The sequence below is a fragment of the Cherax quadricarinatus genome, chromosome 27 (assembly GCF_038502225.1).
Source record: "Cherax quadricarinatus isolate ZL_2023a chromosome 27, ASM3850222v1, whole genome shotgun sequence".
NCBI classification, from domain to species: domain Eukaryota; kingdom Metazoa; phylum Arthropoda; class Malacostraca; order Decapoda; family Parastacidae; genus Cherax; species Cherax quadricarinatus.
In genome coordinates this window covers 29,425,375-29,445,538 of record NC_091318.1, presented here as the reverse complement: position 1 = coordinate 29,445,538, position 20,164 = coordinate 29,425,375, and the positions used below count along the sequence as shown (strand labels likewise).

At 41.5% G+C, this 20,164-nt stretch overlaps 1 protein-coding gene and 1 long non-coding RNA gene across 2 annotated transcripts in view; one reads left to right on the top strand and one right to left on the bottom strand.

Moving 5' to 3' along the window:
- sea (mitochondrial citrate transporter scheggia) overlaps positions 1-16,948 on the bottom strand; it is a 53,116-nt gene extending 36,168 nt beyond the window's left edge. The window contains exon 1 of the mRNA XM_053780016.2: positions 16,742-16,948. Within this exon, the coding sequence (XP_053635991.1) occupies positions 16,742-16,856 (115 nt within the window). The 5' untranslated portion in view covers positions 16,857-16,948. The remainder of the gene's footprint in view (positions 1-16,741) is intronic.
- Positions 15,040-16,748, top strand: LOC128691169 (uncharacterized). The gene is made up of 3 exons (XR_008407411.2): positions 15,040-15,181; positions 15,648-15,726; positions 16,480-16,748. It is a non-coding gene; the product is annotated as an uncharacterized lncRNA (long non-coding RNA).
- Positions 16,949-20,164: the final 3,216 nt, after the last annotated feature.

Below are 20,164 nucleotides of genomic sequence, written 5' to 3'. Positions count from 1 at the left end.
ACATTCATCACCGTTTCAAACGCATACTAATCTGGTTATATATCAGGTAAACTAAAGTTAATTCCTTGCATATGCAGTATTGTAGCTTCTTTGTAAAATGAATTTACGCTAATTAGGGCAACCAAATAAAAATGAACCAATTAATCGGAGACTGCGCATCTTAATAATCGAGATTAGGTACCTTATCCTTGCCAGGTTCCACTAGCAAGATTAATCACTTAATTATAATTATATTTGAGGTAGGTACCTCATGGTTGTGATAGGTCATTCGACTTGCGTATCTCGTAACTAAGCGACAGCGCATGTGGCTCTAATACCTCGTAGCTAAGCAGATAACGCATTCGGCTGGCACACCTCGTAGCTAAGCGATAGGGCATTCAGCTCGTGTACCTCAGTTCAGCAATACCGCAATTCTGACACAAACAAAAGACTCGGGTTTAATCCTGGGGAGGAGGCGAGACGTATGGGTAATCTATACTACGTATTATAATTGTACTTATGTGTACCTGTGCCTAAATACACTTACCGCCCCTGCGTTCACCAAGTAGTAGGTACCTGGGTGTTAGCACTATTATGGGTCGCATCCTAGGGAAGAGGACCAAAGAACCCCAAGAGAAACAAGCCAAAGTGGCATTCTTAAGTAATCCTAGTTACTCACGCCTAGTGATTAAGGAAACTGAAGCCAGGTTCGTTATACATCAAGACACTGTTTTTGGCTGCCTCGTCCATGGGAATACCAAACATTAGGACTACGTGTCCTCTTTTAGTCATTCTCTAACTCTCGACTAGCCTCACTAAAAACCCTTTTATGTTCTTACATTCACATTAACAAGAATTCTCGGTCTGTATGTATATATGGACATTACCGTGCTAGTGAAAAAAAAAAGAAAATAAAGATAAACAAGAATGCTGGGAACACACATAATCACCTTCAAGGACCATAACATTGTATCAATCGCATCTGCTAGAAAAATGACAGGATGGATAATGAGAACCTTCAAAACTAGGGAGGCCAAGCCCATGATGACACTCTTCAGGTCACTTGTTCTATCTAGGCTGGAATATTGCTGCACTCTAACAGCACCTTTCAAGGCAGGTGAAATTGCCGACCTAGAAAATGTACAGAGAACTTTCACGGCGCGCATAACGGAGATAAAACACCTCAATTACTGGGAGCGCTTGAGGTTTCTAAACCTGTATTCCCTGGAACGCAGGAGGGAGAGATACATGATTATATACACCTGGAAAATCCTAGAGGGACTAGTACCGAACTTGCACACGAAAATCACTCACTACGAAAGCAAAAGACTTGGCAGACGATGCACCATCCCCCCAATGAAAAGCAGGGGTGTCACTAGCACGTTAAGAGACCATACAATAAGTGTCAGGGGCCCGAGACTGTTCAACTGCCTCCCAGCACACATAAGGGGGATTACCAACAGACCCCTGGCAGTCTTCAAGCTGGCACTGGACAAGCACCTAAAGTCAGTTCCTGATCAGCCGGGCTGTGGCTCGTACGTTGGTTTGCGTGCAGCCAGCAGCAACAGCCTGGTTGATCAGGCGCTGATCCACCAGGAGGCCTGGTCACAGACCGGGCCGCGGGGGCGTTGACCCCCGAAACTCTCTCCAGGTAAACTCCAGGTAAACACAAGTTATTTTAGCAGTGCCTGGTTATTGCGGAAGTTCGTCTGAGTACAGATGTAAGCCTGTCAACACATGGAGTAAAGTCAACGAGAAGGGATACGCTTAACGCTTGAAACACAGGCTAGCTGCATTTTTACACATATATATAAAAATATGAGGGACGGGTTGTGAGCTGCAGCAATCACGATATGAAGATTGAGGGAGGAATATTTAATGAGCAAGTAAGATTTTTTAACCAAACTGGAATTCACAGTTGTAACTTCTTACTGTCTTCTATAAGATAAATTACTTTGAATAATTGCCAGGTGTCATGCGCCTTCACACAGTATGGGTTTCATTCATAGGTAATACTGTGTGTCAGCCGGAGCTTGGACAGTTGGGCGATAAGAATATCGCCCTCCATTTCATTATGGGCTCATAGCTACTGCATCTGAATGCTGAGTGGAGACAACGACTGCTGTACAATAGGAGGAAGCTCTTCTCTGGGTCACAAGACGGATCAGAGACCCAGGAAGGTCCTGACAACGCGGTAAGATCATGCATGTCACCAAGAAGAGCAGTATAGTGAACAGGGCAGTGTGTTGAAGTTTCCTGGTAAGCTTTTACTGAGACAAGGTCCTACACAGAACGAAACGCTGTCTGTACCTGTTTTCCTTCGGCATTGTCAGAAGTACACATCTGCATCGAGGGCAGCGAGTGTGTGATGGAGGACACCAGTCAAAAGAACATACAGGGCCAGTAACTGTTCGTAGGTCGAGAAGGCTGAGCTGGCAGAGTCCAAAAACAGCAAATGTCATTCTGGATTGTACTCGCCTATTTGTGGTGTGGGGGGGGAGATGGTTTTTAGCTCTTGACCCCCTTTTTTCCCCCTTAGCTGGCGTAACGGGCTTATGGTTGAAAGAACACTTGGACATCTTTACTGGATGAGGCTCCGGTCCTGGGACCTTTGTCACTCATTTGAAGAGACCGAAGTCCCAGGACCGAAACGTATCCAATAAAGATGTCCCAGGTACATCCACTTTTGATCTTTCATCCACATTGTTGGTATTATGTCGTCTACTTTCATAACGGGACTAGATTAACTGGCTTCACTCAGCCTCGGAGGTCATTCTTTGTAAACAGGAGTTAAAATATATGTGGTAACGTATCTAACGCTGACATCACAATACACATAGAAGCCTGTCATTATCATAATAATAGTAATAGTAATAATAATAATAATGCATTTACTTCCACAGGATGCATAGTTTTTACAAAGATATTTAATAGTACAGTACATATGGAAAGCCCTTGGTTATGCAGAGGATGTCAGCAGAGCCAGACGCATACACTTGCCATACAAATCGTCAGCGCGGGAAGAAAGCTGATGATGCCCTGCCCCGCTTATAATAACTTTTTTCACTACCTCCCACGAGATGTGTACGAGGTGTATAATAAACCTGAATACGTTTGCATAGAGCATATTGTAATTATAGGCATACAAAAGTAACTTTAAAGACTTATAATAACACGCTTCTATAGGATTTTAGTACATCGGGATTCCTTTATTTATTTTATGCAAGTAAGTGTATATCACTAAACATCATTCAGCACATACATGTATAGTATATAGCAATAAATAAATTTTCACACGCATGGTAATAAAAGTGAAGGATACTGAATATATCATTGCTTAGTTAATCTTAAGTTAATTTTAAGCCTGCCCATAATGCTCTGCATACAAGGGGCTTTGGCATGCTGCACTTTAAAAATTGTATTCCTTGTACTTCTCTGTATCATGTTCAAATTAATAAATAAATAAATAAAAGGACAGGTTTATTTACACCATACGGCAGCTACACAATGATGTAGATTTTATGTTGATCCCAATTCGAAAGCATTCCTGGGAATAAGAGGAAGTTATTATTGCAGTATTCCATTCACAGGCAACCTGTGTCTTTGAGGAGTTCCGGGCTCGCCTGGTGACCTGCTGACCCACATATCCACCACAGCCTGGTTGATTTGGCACCTGGAGAATATACCTGTCCAGTTTCCTCTTGAAGACTTCTACACTTGTCCCGGCAGTGTTTCTGATATCTTCCGGTAATATGTCGAACAATCTGGGGCCACGGACGTTAATACAATGTTCCTATATTGTGCCCACTGCACCACTGCTTTTCATTGGGTTTATTTTGCACTTCCATATTTCTCACTCCAGTATGTTATGGCAATGTACAGATTTGAGACAAGGCCCTCAGTATTTTTCATGTATATATTTTCGCATCCTTTTCTTCTCCGCTCCGCTCCGTGGGGATCAATTAGCGCCAGAGGAATGAAAGGCATCAGGTCAGCTCCGAGGAGAGGGTAGTTTCAATTCTGTGGATCAAGAGCCCTACAACAACAAGACCCCCCACCCTTCCATCTCCATGGGATGAGGAAGTGAGTGCTGGTGTTGTGGAAGGTGATCAGGGTAAGAGGGAGGGAGGGTAACAACAAGGCCGGCCGGTGCCCTGTACCTGACTACTCTTTCCATGGATAACTACACCGTCTCGATGGTGATGATGACGTCTTTATAAACTCTATTGCCCTTGTATGTGGGATAGGCCATCACGAGAGATTAATTCCCTGGTAACAATAACTTCAGCTTCGCTGGAAAGAAACCTTTTAAACTCCAGCAGTTACCCAATTGTGCGCAAGTGTCTATGCATATGTTTATTATACATATCTAGGAGAGTTGGAACCTGTTAAAAGCGCATGTCTTATTTGCTACTCTTCTTTATTATACGTAATTTCACTTTACACATCATACTGCGAGGACTACTAGCTTCTTCACCTGCTACTACTATACTGATAAATTAGACATAAGTGCAACACTTGGGCATCTTAATGTTGCACATGTTTCTAATTTATCAACTTGTCGGTTCTCTGAACCATTCATCTACATTACTACTATGCTATGGAAAACTCGTGGAAATAAAAATTGTATCGAAGTATAAAACAAATTCCAACCGCACAACAGCGAAAAATTAATGTGAAGGACCTGGGAGTAATAATGTCAAAGAAACTCACTTTCAAAGATCACAACGTTTCTATCACATTTGCTAAGAAAATGATAGGATGAATAATGAGAACCTTCAAAACTATGGATGCCAAGCCAGTGATGATTCTCTTTAAATTGCTTGTTCTCTCTAGGCTGGAATAGTGCTGTACACTAACGGCCCCTTTCAAGACAGGCGAAACTGCAAACCTGGAGAATATACAGAGAACTTTCACTGCAAGTGTAAGTACAATAAGGCACCTAAATTACTGGGAAATGTTTGAAGTTCCTTGACCTGTACTCTTTGGAGCGCAGGCGAGAAAGATACATTATATACACTTGGAAAATTTTAAGAACGACTAGTCCCAAATCTGCACAAGGAAATCACTTCTTATGAAAGTAAATGACTGGGCAGGCTGTGCAACATCCCCTAATGAAAAGCAGGGACTCCACGAGTACGCTAAGAGACAACACAATAAGTGTCAGGGGCCCAAGACTGTTCAACTGCCTCCCAGCATACATAAGGGGGTATTACCAATAGACCCCTGGCTGTCTTCAAGAGGGAACTGGACAGGCACCTTAAGTCAGTGCCTGACCAGTCGGGCTGTCGTTCGTACGTCGGTTTCCGTGTGGCCATAAGTAACAGCCTGGTTGATCAGGCCCTAATCCGCCACGAGGCCTGGTCATGGATCGGGCCGCGCGGGCGTTGACCCCCCCCCCCCCCGAAACCCTCCAGGTATACCCAACACCTTGTTAAATATCTTTGTCCTTCCGTAATCTTCCTCTCCCCCTCCTTATCATATCTTATGCTCATTAATCTGGGTATCCTAATTCATGCTAAGTAAGTTTATTCAGGTATACACAAACACAGTTACATTGATTATTATACATAGCTGCATGTGTAGAGGACCTAGGATAACCACAAAAAAAATCAAAGTGATTGATTTTCATTACCTGATGTTCGAAGGAATATGACAGGGAAACAGCTAGAATTTGTTCCCACTGTAATTATCATAGAGAGTGGAGTATTATCACACTGGTGATTTACTAAATTTCGTTAGTGTATAAAAAAAAAATAGACAACGCCCGCTACTGCAACTTATTCTTCTACCACACTGCCCAGCAACACGAGATGTGTATGGCAAAGTCTCCTAACACCCGATGTTCGGGTTATGCAATCAAGATACCTTGGAGTTTGTTGGCTGCTGTGGGTCGTGTAATGGGAGAACCTAAAACGGGCCCTCAAGTGATGTAAGTCACACTGGTTACTGACCCTACGGGTTTACTAGTCCGAAAAAAAAAATCCGTTCCTATACATTCCAGCTAGTTTATATCCCCCTCCTACTACTATTCTGTTCTGCCACCTCTTTATCCATCAAGTGCAAACCCCTATAACCACCTCTTCGCCGGCCACCACAATCGCATCCCCCCTTCCCATTCTCCCTTCCTGACACTACTATTACCACACCATCCCGTATTTACTAAACCCGTAGTGGAACGCTTGATAACTTCACAGCGCTACTAGTCTCCCAGTCAATCATGTGTAATGAAATATGACAGGGAATCATAGCTATCTTAATCTCACTCAGTAATTACCATACACACTATGGCATCCTCACAATAAGATAATTAAGTTGAATAAAAAATCTCCACTCTTCCTCCCCAATACCAACCCCTATAACATACATGTGACCAGTTTCAAGTTCTTTCTACACTTGTAGACCGACCTGAAGAGTCTTCCCCGTTCGCCTGTTCAACCAGGTTATTGCTGTCTGTTGTCCGTTGGCTCACACAGTCATCAGAACCTGGTTGATCTGGCTATCTGGGAGGTAGTAATCCAGTTCTTGAATTTTAGACTTTATTTGTTCCCAACAATATTTCTGTCGGAAACGTGTTGTTGAAGGGCCTTGAGCCACTGATGTTCAGTGTAATTTTTTTTTTTTTTTTTTTTTTTTTGTGTCCATAGCGCCCCGCTTTTCCCTAGGTTTATTTTACACAAACCTCCAAAACTTCTCCCGTCCCCACCACAACCCTCACAATCCCCCAGCGACAAATCTCACTGGAAATCTCAAAGGATAGAAGCTGGTGCAGCAATCAGGGACATACAATCACGGGAGTTGGCCGCAATGCCCCTCTTTTTCAGCTCTTTTCCAGACGCTGTTTGTAATTCTACTTTTCCTAAGGGAAAAACAGCCATTATCTCGATTCTGGCAGTAACCCCCTCCTTCTCAAAATATTTTAAATGGAAAGCGGTAAGCTTGTAGGGGTAATACAGCGCCTGGGGTACGAGGTAATTAGATCTGATCCAAAAGGGAGGATATACAATTCTTTAGATCAAGTGGTCCCCAAAATGCACCATTCGTTTTCTAGCTCATTTACGTTCTCCAATCATTAAACAGCATAAGCTGACAAGATTAAATATGAACTTTACCTCTAGGTTATTTTAGCCTAAATTATCCTTAATTTTAGTTAACCGTCAATCAAATCACAGAAATGTAAGGGTAATGTCTGGCAGTGGGAAATGTGTGTCGTATCAATCATTGAAAACTGTAAGCTAGTTATACGGTGCGATGATGTGCTGTTGGTAGGTTTGTCCATCAGTATTATTAAGAGACTGCACAGTCATGGAGTCGTGGCAGACGCGAAGCTAGTATATTATCTTATCGGGAGGTGAGTGGGATATGGTTACACTTTAGTAGTAATTCAGGAGCATCTTAATCCAATTCCCTTCTGGGGAGTGCCTTGATGCCGATAAAGGGTTCTTGAAATATTTGGGATATCCTCATTGTATAACAAACATCTTATGAGATATGATGTTGTTTTCACAAATTTTGATTAAGTCAATCTCCTTTAAAAATTAGGGTAGCCTGATATTCTTAAGTGTTATAATTATGCACTCGCCTCTGAACGAAACAAAAATGCTAGCAATCATTGACTTATCAAGTAACTTTTGACTAACTAATACTCCATAAAATGGAGGGTAGCGTCGTATTCCCAAGTTTGTTCAATAAAATTCTTATTCTCCTCTGAGCTAAGCAAAAAAAAAAAAAAAAGTGCTAACCAGTCTTCCAAAGTGACCCACTTACGTTATATATCTAAGTGGTTGGCGCCGGGTCACCATCTGGAGAAGACCCGGGCCGGAAGTACCGGCAAATCCCTAATGAATGAATCTAAGGGGTATTTCCCTTATGCGTATAGACGAGGCTAGGTGCCTTTGATTCCTCATGTTCATTCTATTTTCCTAATACCTGGAGACTGAAAAAGTATTTCCTAACAACCTTGTCCTTATCAATTCCTGAGAATTTTATGCGTCATAAGTGTAAAGTCAAACACAAAAACAAAGAGGGAGGGGGAGAGGAAAGGACATAAGATGTTAAAGAGAGGTTGGTGAGGAAGAAGGAAAAAGAGCTTGCGTCAGTCTGCTCCTGGCAAAGGCTTCCAAAGGATGGATGACAAGCACGGTGCGTCTGGTGTCGGGTGACACGTGTGCCATTAATTCTCTTGCCGCTCAATCGACTCCTTTTCCCAGTGGCAGCCAACAGTCTGATGGAGGCTCATCCTCCATCCGCTAAGCATGAGATGGACTGATACCCAACTATATTCACCTAGTCGAGATACCTCTTTTACACCCTGTTACTTTAGCCTATTAATGAATAGATTTATTTGAATTATGTCGATTAAGAAAGAGTTCACCGAAAACCTGCTCATCCTGTTTCCAAAGTCAGAGGAAGGTGTGGACCAAACAGCCCTACTATATATAGTGGGTTTTTAACTGAATTTAAAGTCGTATTGTGAAAAAAGATGATCTTGCAGTCTGGAAGAAGGACGATAGTAATCATCCAGAAAGGTACTACCGTTCTACCATACGTATATATGAAACTGAAGCCTATTACATATGTTAAAGTGGCTAGATTACTGGTTTAATATATAGTTTCATAATCACTTAAGAATCTTACAAAATACTACATACAGTATGTATTTATTCTTGATTGCCTGTGGACTTTTTAAGCTATTATTTCTATAATACTTTCCTGTTTAGAAGGTCATGTATGCGACTGTGACATGTTTGTAATATCTGTTGGAGAAACTAGCTAATGGTTTGCTAGGTTCTTTACATTTCTTTAGAACCCATGAACACAGCTCGTCAGGACCTCGTGATTCGTTTGGTTTTAATCTATCAAGTTGTCTGAGGACCATGTCACTAGTGACTTTGATCTTGACCAGTATAATTATTAATCTCCGGGATTTCATTTATATCATGTAAAACGGAGAGGAAATAAGTGTTAAAAATTATTATATATATATTTTTTATTTTTTTTTTTTTATTATCACACTGGCCGATTCCCACCAAGGCCAGCTGGCCCGAAAAAGAAAAACTTTCACCATCATTCACTCCATCACTGTCTTGCCAGAAGGGTGCTTTACACTACAGTTTTTAAACTGCAACATTAACACCCCTCCTTCAGAGTGCAGGCACTGTACTTCCCATCTCCAGGACTCAAGTCCGGCCTGCCGGTTTCCCTGAACCCCTTCATAAATGTTACTTTGCTCACACTTCAACAGCACGTCAAGTATTAAAAACCATTTGTCTCCATTCACTCCTATCAAACACGCTCACGCATGCCTGCTGGAAGTCCAAGCCCCTCGCACACAAAACCTCCTTTACCCCCTCCTTCCAACCTTTCTTAGGCCGACCCCTACCCCGCCTTCCTTCCACTACAGACTGGTACACTCTTGAAGTCATTCTGTTTCGCTCCATTCTCTCTACATGTCCGAACCACCTCAACAACCCTTCCTCAGCCCTCTGGACAACAGTTTTGGTAATCCCGCACCTCCTCCTAACTTCCAAACTACGAATTCTCTGCATTATATTCACACCACACATTGCCCTCAGACATGACATCTCCACTGCCTCCAGCCTTCTCCTCGCTGCAACATTCATCACCCATGCTTCACACCCATATAAGAGCGTTGGTAAAACTACATTCATACATTCCCCTCTTTGCCTCCAAGGACAAAGTTCTTTGTCTCCACAGACTCCTAAGTGCACCACTCACCCTTTTCCCCTCATCAATTCTATGATTCACCTCATCTTTCATAGACCCATCCGCTGACACGTCCACTCCCAAATATCTGAATACATTCACCTCCTCCATGCTCTCTCCCTCCAATCTGATATCCAATCTTTCATCACCTAATCTTTTTGTTATCCTCATAACCTTACTCTTTCCTGTATTCACTTTTAACTTTCTTTTGCATACCCTACCAAATTCATCCACCAATCTCTGCAACTTCTCTTCAGAATCTCCCAAGAGCACAGTGTCATCAGCAAAGAGCAACTGTGACAACTCCCACTTAATGTGCGATTCTTTATCTTTTAACTCCACGCCTCTTGCCAAGACCCTCGCATTTACTTCTCTTACAACCCCATCTATAAATATATTAAACAACCACGGTGACATCACACATCCTTGTCTAAGGCCTACTTTTACTAGGAAATAATTTCCCTCTTTCCTACATACTCTAACTTGAGCCTCACTATCCTCGTAAAAACTCTTTCTCCGCTTTCAGTAACCTACCTCCTATACCATACACCTGCAACATCTGCCACATTGCCCCCCTATCCACCCTGTCATACGCCTTTTCCAAATCCATAAATGCCACAAAGACCTCTTTAGCCTTATCTAAATACTGTTCACTTATATGTTTCACTGTAAACACCTGGTCCACACACCCCTTACCTTTCCCAAAGCCTCCTTGTTCATCTCCTATCCTATTCTCCGTCTTACTCTTAATTCTTTCAATAATAACTACCATACACTTTACCAGGTATACTCAACAGACTTATCCCCCACTAATTTTTGCACTCTCTTTTGTTCCCTTTGCCTTTATACAAAGGAACTCTGCATGCTCTCTGCCAATCCCTAGGTACCTTACCCTCATCCATACATTTATTAAATAATTGCACCATATATTATATATATATTATATATATATATATATTATATATATATATATATATATATATATATATATATATATATATATATACATATATACATGCCTACAACCTATGTACGTACATGCATACGTACATATAACATGACATATAACATTTATGAATATCGAAACGTCCGACGTATATGAAGACAGGTTGTGAATAGAATTAAAAATCTATTATTTTGTTTAAGATACGAGAACGTCGTCTAGAATTATGCCCCAGCAAGTCGTTTGGTTAGGCTTGACATTTGGAACTCAAGATTCCAGTGTTCACACGAGATGAACTTTACATGTACTGAGCGAGAAACTTAGACAACAAACTTTGCAATTTGGCCACTCAAGGCAAATAATGACTTTAAACAAATTACTTTATACCGGATGTACTAAACACTTAAGATTCATAGGGCGCCCGAAGGTTGGTAATGGAGAAAACTTGCAATATGTGGGCACTGGAGGGAGAGTACGGACTAGCATTAGTACAAAAGTAACGTTACAAAACAGAGCATAAACATATTTACAACCTTCACTGATGATAGTGTGTAGTGGTGCTCCCGAGGGTTCTGTCAAGGCATTTTCATTATTTCCATAAAGGCGCCGACTCCACGAGCAAATGACTGCGTTCCTTCTGTTGGCTTCGAATAGTTTGTTGACGTATCTACTGCGAGTGAATTACCTTATATAGGAACTTACATGCAGTAATAATGTTAGTAGAATTACTAATAACGATAGACGAAAGGGATATGTGTGCAATTAATGAGACAGTTTATTGTGACATAGTTTCGCTCTCCAGGAGTTTTGTCAAGTCAACGGTAGTGGAGAGCGAAACGTTACCACAATAAAATGTCTTAGTTGAACCATACCCCGGCTGGGATTGAACCCGCGGTCAGAGAGTCGCGAAACTCCAGCCCATCGCGTTAGCCACTAGACCAGCTAGCCACAATAAGATTCGTCCAACTAGGTATATTTCTACACCATAGGAAGGTTAGCACAGGCACCACTGTGACCACAAATGCAAGTTTTTACAGACTAATCTCCAGCTAGCGTAGCTGGAGGTTAGCACAGTGGTGCCTGTGCTAACCTTCCTATGGTGTAGAAATATACCTAGTTGGACGAATCTTATTGTGGCTAGCTGGTCTAGTGGCTAACGCGACGGACTGGAGTTTTGAGACTCTCTGACCGCGGGTTCAATCCCAGCCGGGGTATGGTTTGTTTGCAATCGTGTCATTACGATTTCGTGAGTCATGTCTTAGTTGCATATGTGTCCTTTTAACGAACAGAAACATGTCTGAACGCGCCCATAAATACCTGTACGTGTGAAAACGAATGCATTAATGTGCATACATGCGATCATGTGTGAAGCAAATATACGTTATGAAGCGTATACAGGTGTGTTGAAAGAGGTGTTGTTGTGTTACCAAGGTGGGATTGATGCTATCAACCTTGACATTGACAAATACAATTAGCTTTAACTATTAACTCTCGTTCTTATCTTGTCCTCATCTATCACTTCTGCCATCAGACCACCGAGTGCAACACGGGTAAACCAGGTGCTCTTGCTGTGACGTGGGCACCGCACCACTCGCCTTCCTTCACGTGTCCCTGACGAATAAACATCCCATTGCTACACTCTCCGTACTCTCCACTTCATTTTCTCTCACCAACATGCACATGTATATTTGTATATTTTTGGTTTTGTCATGAATATGCGCTAAACTAATAATCAACAGCGCAAATGTACACATAAACCTTTTATAATTCCTGTGAACAACGACGGTGGTAACTTAAAATACATAACTTCTATTTTATAATCATAGTAAAGAGCTATAACGATTATTATAGCGTCTGTGGAATGGTAGGTAATCAAATTTCATCCAAGGAAGAGAACATTTCTAATTCCTCGGAACAAGAGCCCTTCACCATCAAGGATGTTATTTTAACCCCGTAACATTCACTTAAGGGGTAAAAACGAGGGTACGAATATTAATCAAGAGGGAGGTTAAGCAAACGAGTGTAGGAGTGCTTAAGCGTCCCTTCCATAGATGTTAAGGAAACTGGCCAAGGACACTGGCACGGTAGATGCTCAGAAAGCTTGATACCAGCTGAGTCACAGGAACGTCAGTCTGAGGGTGTCTAGGAAGTAGAACGACCTTGGATGATGGGAGTGCAGTCCATGCACTGTTTAAAGAATAACACTGATAGGTCATGAGGCCAGGAACAGCATTTTTTTCCGGAAAATCGAATACATCATAAATATGCTGCAGCCTTATCCCATCAGTGTGGATTTCATACTTAGGGTAAAAATTATCAGCCTGACCTAAAAGACTTCATTACGGAAATAAGGATAGTGTAAGGTATTCTATTAAAAGTTCACCAGCTACGAGAAACATCATTCACTCCATCACTGTCTTGCCAGAAGGGTGCTTTACACTGCAGTTTTTAAACTGCAACATTAACACCCCTCCTTCAGAGTGCAGGCACTGTACTTCCCATCTCCAGGACTCATGTCCGGCCTGCCGGTTTCCCTGAACCCCTTCATAAATGTTACTTTGCTCACACTTCAACAGCACGTCAAGTATTAAAAACCATTTGTCTCCATTCACTCCTATCAAACACGCTCACGCATGCCTGCTGGAAGTCCAAGCCCCTCGCACACAAAACCTCCTTTACCCCCTCCTTCCAACCTTTCCTAGGCCGACCCCTACCCCGCCTTCCTTCCACTACAGACTGATACACTCTTGAAGTCATTCTGTTTCGCTCCATTCTCTCTACATGTCCGAACCACCTCAACAACCCTTCCTCAGCCCTCTGGACAACAGTTTTGGTAATCCCGCACCTCCTCCTAACTTCCAAACTACGAATTCTCTGCATTATATTCACACCACACATTGCCCTCAGACATGACATCTCCACTGCCTCCAGCCTTCTCCTCGCTGCAACATTCATCACCCATGCTTCACACCCATATAAGAGCGTTGGTAAAACTATACTCTCATACATTCCCCTCTTTGCCTCCAAGGACAAAGTTCTTTGTCTCCACAGACTCTTAAGTGCACCACTCACCCTTTTCCCCTCATCAATTCTATGATTCACCTCATCTTTCACAGACCCATCCGCTGACACGTCCACTCCCAAATATCTGAATACATTCACATCCTCCATACTCTCTCCTTCCAATCTGATATCCAATCTTTCACCTAATCTTTTTATCCTCATAACCTTACTCTTTCCTGTATTCACTTTTAATTTTCTTCTTTTGCATACCCTACCAAATTCATCCACCAATCTCTGCAACTTCTCTTCAAAATATCCCAAGAGCAGTGTCATCAGCAAAGAGCAACTGTGACAACTCCCACTTTGTGTGATTCTTCATCTTTTAACTCCACGCCTCTTGCCAAGACCCTCGCATTTACTTCTCTTACAACCCCATCTATAAATATATTAAACAACCACGGTGACATCACACATCCTTGTCTAAGGCCTACTTTTACTGGGAAATAATTTCCCTCTTTCCTACATACTCTAACTTGAGCCTCACTATCCTCGTAAAAACTCTTCACTGCTTTCAGTAACCTACCTCCTATACCATACACCTGCAACATCTGCCACATTGCCCCCCTATCCACCCTGTCATACGCCTTTTCCAAATCCATAAATGCCACAAAGACCTCTTTAGCGTTATCTAAATACTGTTCACCTATATGTTTCACTGTAAACACCTGGTCCACACACCCCCTACCTTTCCTAAAGCCTCCTTGTTCATCTGCTATCCTATTCTCCGTCTTACTCTTAATTCTTTCAATAATAACTACCATACACTTTACCAGGTATATTCAACAGACTTATCCCCCTATAATTTTTGCACTCTTTTCTTTTGTCCCCTTTGCCTTTATACAAAGGAACTATGCATGCTCTCTGCCAATCTCTAGGTACCTTACCCTCTTCCATACATTTATTAAATAATTGCACCAACCACTCCAAAACTATATCCCCACCTGCTTTTAACATTTCTATCTTTATCCCATCAATCCCGGCTGCCTTACCCCCTTTCATTTTACCTACTGCCTAATATATACATATATAGAGAGACAATGCAGCTTGGTAAAAAACTGCCCATGTAAATCCAGTGGCATACAAAGCGAGAGTACACACACACACACCTTAATACACAAATACTATATAATTACACGCATACATACACATGCATGCACACGTAAAATGCACACATGTTGTACGCACTACACACATGTAAGAAACAATTGCTGAGTATGCCACAAGCACAAAGTATATGAGAGTAAATGCTGCCAGCATACAAGGCACATGCGTGAGGAATAGGTGTTCCATTATTAAACATAGATGACCTATAGCAAGTAATAGAGGAAGGAAAGGGTAAGGCTAGGTGCCGATATCCAACTCCCGAAGCCACAATCAGGTGAGTATATCAGGCTCCACACATTTTTACCATCTTAATCTTACCCGTCTATGAGGTAGTGTCGGGTTGAGGCCCGCCGGTCCAAAGTCAAGGTATGTAACCTGCCTGGCTATACACGTACAGCTTTGTGTGTATTTCAGTGAATAGACAGTTTACTTTAAGACCTATTTATAGGAGTGATGTGGCCTTGAATCATAAGTGACTTTGCTAAGTTAAATATTCATTACTTATTATCACTGTATGCCTACAACTGTCTTGTTCTTAACTGACGCAACCACTGCAGTGATTTCAATCATTCATTTTTCATATTCTCGAATGGCAAAAAGTTAACTTTAACATAAGTCATAAGTAATATTTTACTTCATTTAGGCTTGTTAGATCATCGTTCATTGACCATTTTTCCAATCAACGTTTGTTCTTCAACGCTGTTTTATCTTCGATATTGTCAGCAATAAGCTGATCTGTGCCAACACGGGCGGGCCACCGCCTGCCCATTGTACATACAAGACACTGACTTCTGACGACATTTACCATACAATTTTTTACGTTTTGTTACAGGTCAACCTTAGGAAGATGAATGTGTTGGAGATCTTCCCCTCCCTGATAACACTAAGTCCATCTGGCCACACCAGATAAGGTAAAATTTCGTGTACCGTATACAGTTATTGTACAATTTATACATATAATTTGTATTTAAAATTTTAAGATTACAATGATGTATGTAGAAATTAATGAACATTTGTGAAATTTTATTACAATTAAGGAAGCGTAATTCAATAGGATTTAAAACCATCATACTACCCACATATTCTCCCCCAAATTCTTCACTACTCCTCAACAAGCTACATATAAGTATTAGAAACAGATCAAAACACCGCAGCTATTATAATTAAAACACTCATAAAAACCTAAGTAAACTGTCAGATTTATTTTTTCCCCAGATAGCGATGGAGTTGCATAATGAGCGAGGCTTAACTATGATACCGTTGGCGTGTACACGTTTGTCTTGACTCTGTGATAAGGAATTTAGTATGTCACTGGGGTAAAGGTTCCTTATATGCTACCTGTGCTTGTAACACAGCTACAACAACAGATCAATGTTTAGATGTCACAGTCCATCGGTTAAGATAAAATAAGGTTTATTTAGGTTAAATATTGGTATCCTTGAGAAATCTGTTATAATTTTTAGAATGGTTGCATTAAACAAATTTATCAGCACAGTGATGACAATTAAGATTTAACTCAGGATAACCCAAAAACAAAAACGATTCCATTTAGGTCTACCAACACTGCTGATCCGTTCCACACAGCAGATCCAGCTACATTCCTCAGACAGCCATACCTCAAAAACCACAAAATTTCTAATCTACTAGTCCTCCATATTTTCCAGGTGACAGTGCTAAAGATGCTTCTTTAGACGCGAGAAGACCTGTAGACGTCTGCACAAGCTTGAACCTTGGATGGGAGTTTCCCTTCCCGCATTCAAGTACATGACTTCCTGAACTGATAACTCTTAATGTGTTTAAACTGTGGATGAAAACAAGAAATACTGCCATCACCACATCTTTCACTCCATGGGAGAACATCAACCAGCTTAACCAAACCTAGTTAGCTGGAGATAAACAAATTAAAACCAACACAATTCACATCACCTGCTATGATGCCTTTCAGTCCGATATTGCCCCCTCCAGCTGGTGCAGCTGCACCCGTCTGTGACATCCACGGTCTTAAAAACGGCGACCTAAATGCAGGAGAGGGACAATCCATGGTGGAGAGTGAGTGTGTTGCCTCCTCAACGTCAACCACAACACAACCAGCTGGTCATCACAGCTGATCAAGCTGCCATCATCCTCTCCTCACAACCAGCTTCTCGTACACACGTTAAAAATTTTTTACAGTACTAATGTATTTTCTTAAATTATCCTATTTTTTACACATCTAGCTGTTCAATAGAAAATCTATATTGGCAGACATAGTGAAGAAATCTTCTCTCTAGCAAATAACATGCTAAGATTTCTAATATAAAATCTAGCGAAAGCTGGCATAACTATGTACAGTGTTATGTAACTTAGTTTTCTCTGTAGGTTCATAGAGTATATACACAGGGAAGTGTATATCACTCAGTGTATATACATTGGGAGTTTACTTTAATCCCAGTTTAAGGAATCAATATATTCTTGATGATAATGTTCGTGCACGTTAATTGTGGCTTGGGTAACGTCACGTACAATCGATAACTCTTCAACGTAACAAACAAATTTTAAAAGTTGGGTTTGTGTCAGTAACATATTATCAATACGGTATCTATTATTACACTATGACATTTTTAAAAAGTTCATAAGAGAGCTATTAATATAATTTTAGCAGCCTCGTACGCCTGGCAGGATCAATATACATTAATCTCATGAAGGCCAAATGGTTTTTATTTTATTGTGCAGACAGCTTTTTTATATATTTCATTGTTGGAATGGCAGTAAAAAGCTGCAAAGCAACATATGATATAAGAATACCTTGCGAAGATATGATACTGATGAAGTATAAAGACATTTCTAAAAAAAAAAAAAACTACTGATATGGTTTTTCTCTTGTATTGAATATTTTCTTAGACTCGATTTCTCAAAAAAAAAATCTTAAAACACATTAGACACTGAAATGGCTGTCTGTTCTATGAACACCATCGTTTTTTTTTTGGACTGATTCGATTTCTTATAACCAATTTTTGAACACTCTGGACACTTGGTATAGTTCCACTCTTGAACTCTCTTGTAGTTTTTATATTTGATTATTAAGAAAACTTTTTTGGACACTCAAAGCTCTGATAAGGTTTCACTCCTATTTAAACTCTAATGAGTTTCTTTAGGCTTGATTTCTCATAAAATTTCTTAGACTGGTCACCAATATGGTTTCTCTCCCGTATGAACTCCTGTATTTTGATAGGTTCAATTTATTTATAACTTCACCAGCATAATTTCTTTAATTAAAACTTCGCCGCCCTGCTTGCCGGCTCTTTCTTCTATGATGTTACAAGTAGCAATTAAGGATGCTTCATTACAATGGTGCCTATCAATGTATTGAATCATGCATAGTTGTTTTTTGCAGCACCATAAAACAAAGACTATGTGTACATGTGTGTTCTCTCGTTCTCTTGTATCATTTGGAGTGACTAAATATATACATTCTTCTTCTTTCAACGCACCGGCTGTATCCCACCGAGGCAGGGTGGCCCAAAAAGAAAAACAAGTTTCCCTTTCAACTTTAGTAATGTATACAGGTGAAGGCGTTACTAACCCCTTGCTCGCAGCATTTTAGTGGCCTCTTACGACACGCATGACTTGTGGAGGAAGAATTCGGTTCCACCTTTACTTTGGTGGGAGACGGCCAATGTGTTACTAAAAATAAATAACTATATATATATATATATATATATATATATATATATATATATATATATATAATGTGTGTGTACTGGAGTTTACCTGGAGAGAGTTCCGGGGGTCAACGCCCCCGCGGCCCGGTCTGTGACCAGGCCTCCTGGTGGATCAGAGCCTGATCAACCAGGCTGTTGCTGCTGGCTGCACGCAAACCAACGTACGAGCCACAGCCCGGCTGATCAGGAACTAAGGTGCTTGTGTGCCAGCTTGACTGCCAGGGGTCTGTTGGTAATCCCCCTTATGTGTGTGTGTGTGTGTGTCTCTTGTGCTGTGTGTGATGTGCATCGTGTGTCGTGTGTGATTTTCGTGTGTGTGTGTGTGTGTGTGTGTGTGTAATTGAGGTGTGTTATGCTGTGTGTGTGTGTGTGCTGTGTGTGTGCCTAGATGTGTGAAGAGTGTGTGTGTGAAGGTTCTCATTATCCATCCTGTCATTTTTCTAGCAGATGCTGTCTGTCTGTCTGTCTGTCTGTGTGTGTGTATGTATGTATGTATGTATAATACACATACTCAGTGACCACTATATTAGGTACACCCATCTAATACTCGATTGCTCTCCCTCTCTCATGCCCCCCAGACCGACACTTTAGCCCGAACTGCCCCCTTTGTGGAGTGGGGCTATGTCTGTTGTTTTTAGTAACTGTGGGACGACCCCCGTGTCCATGCTCCCTCTCCATAGGATGGAAAAGGCTCGTGATAGGGGTTTCTTGCAGTTCTTGATGAACACAGAGTTCCATGAGTCTGGCCCTGGGGCAGAGTGCATGGGCATGTCATTTATCCCCTGTTCGAAGTCATTTGGCGTCAGGATAACATCGGATAGGCTTGTGTTAATCAAATTTTGTGGCTCTCTCATAAAAAATTCATTTTGATCTTCGACTCTCAGTCTGGTTAGCGGCTTGCTAAAAACTGAGTCATATTGGGACTTGAGTAGCTCACTCATTTTCTTGTTTAAGTAGGGGCCCAATACTGGACGTTGTTCTCGATTTTGATTTGGCATAGGTGAAGAAATACTTTGTATGTATGTATAATACACATACTCAGTGACCACTATATTAGGTACACCCATCTAATACTCGATTGCCGTCCCTCTCTCATGCCCCCCCAGAACACCCCGAATTCTTCGTGGCATAGGTTCAACAAGGTCCTGGAAACATTCCTTTAAAGATTCTGGTCCATGTTGATGGTAGTCTGGTGGCTAAAGCTCCCGCTTCACACACGGAGGGCCTGGGTTCGATTCCCGGCGGGAGGAAACATTCCGACACGTTTCCTTACACCTATTGTCCTGTTCACCTAGTAGCAAATAGGTACCTGGGTGTTAGTCGACTGGTGTGGGTCGCATCCTGGGGGACAAGATTGAGGACCCCAATGGAAATAAGTTAGACAGTCCTCGATGACACACTGACTTTCTTGGGTTATGCTGGGTGGCTAACCCTCCGGGATTAAAAATCCAAACGAAATCTTATCTTATCTAACTCACACACTGAGGTCCGTGGTTCGATCCTCGATACGGGTAGAAACAACTAGGACGTGTTTCCGTGAGACACCTGGTGTCCATGTTCACTTATTAGTAAAATGGGTACCTAAGTGTCAGTCGACTGATGTGGGTTGCATCCTGGGATGCAGTTGACCTAATTTGCCCAAAATGGT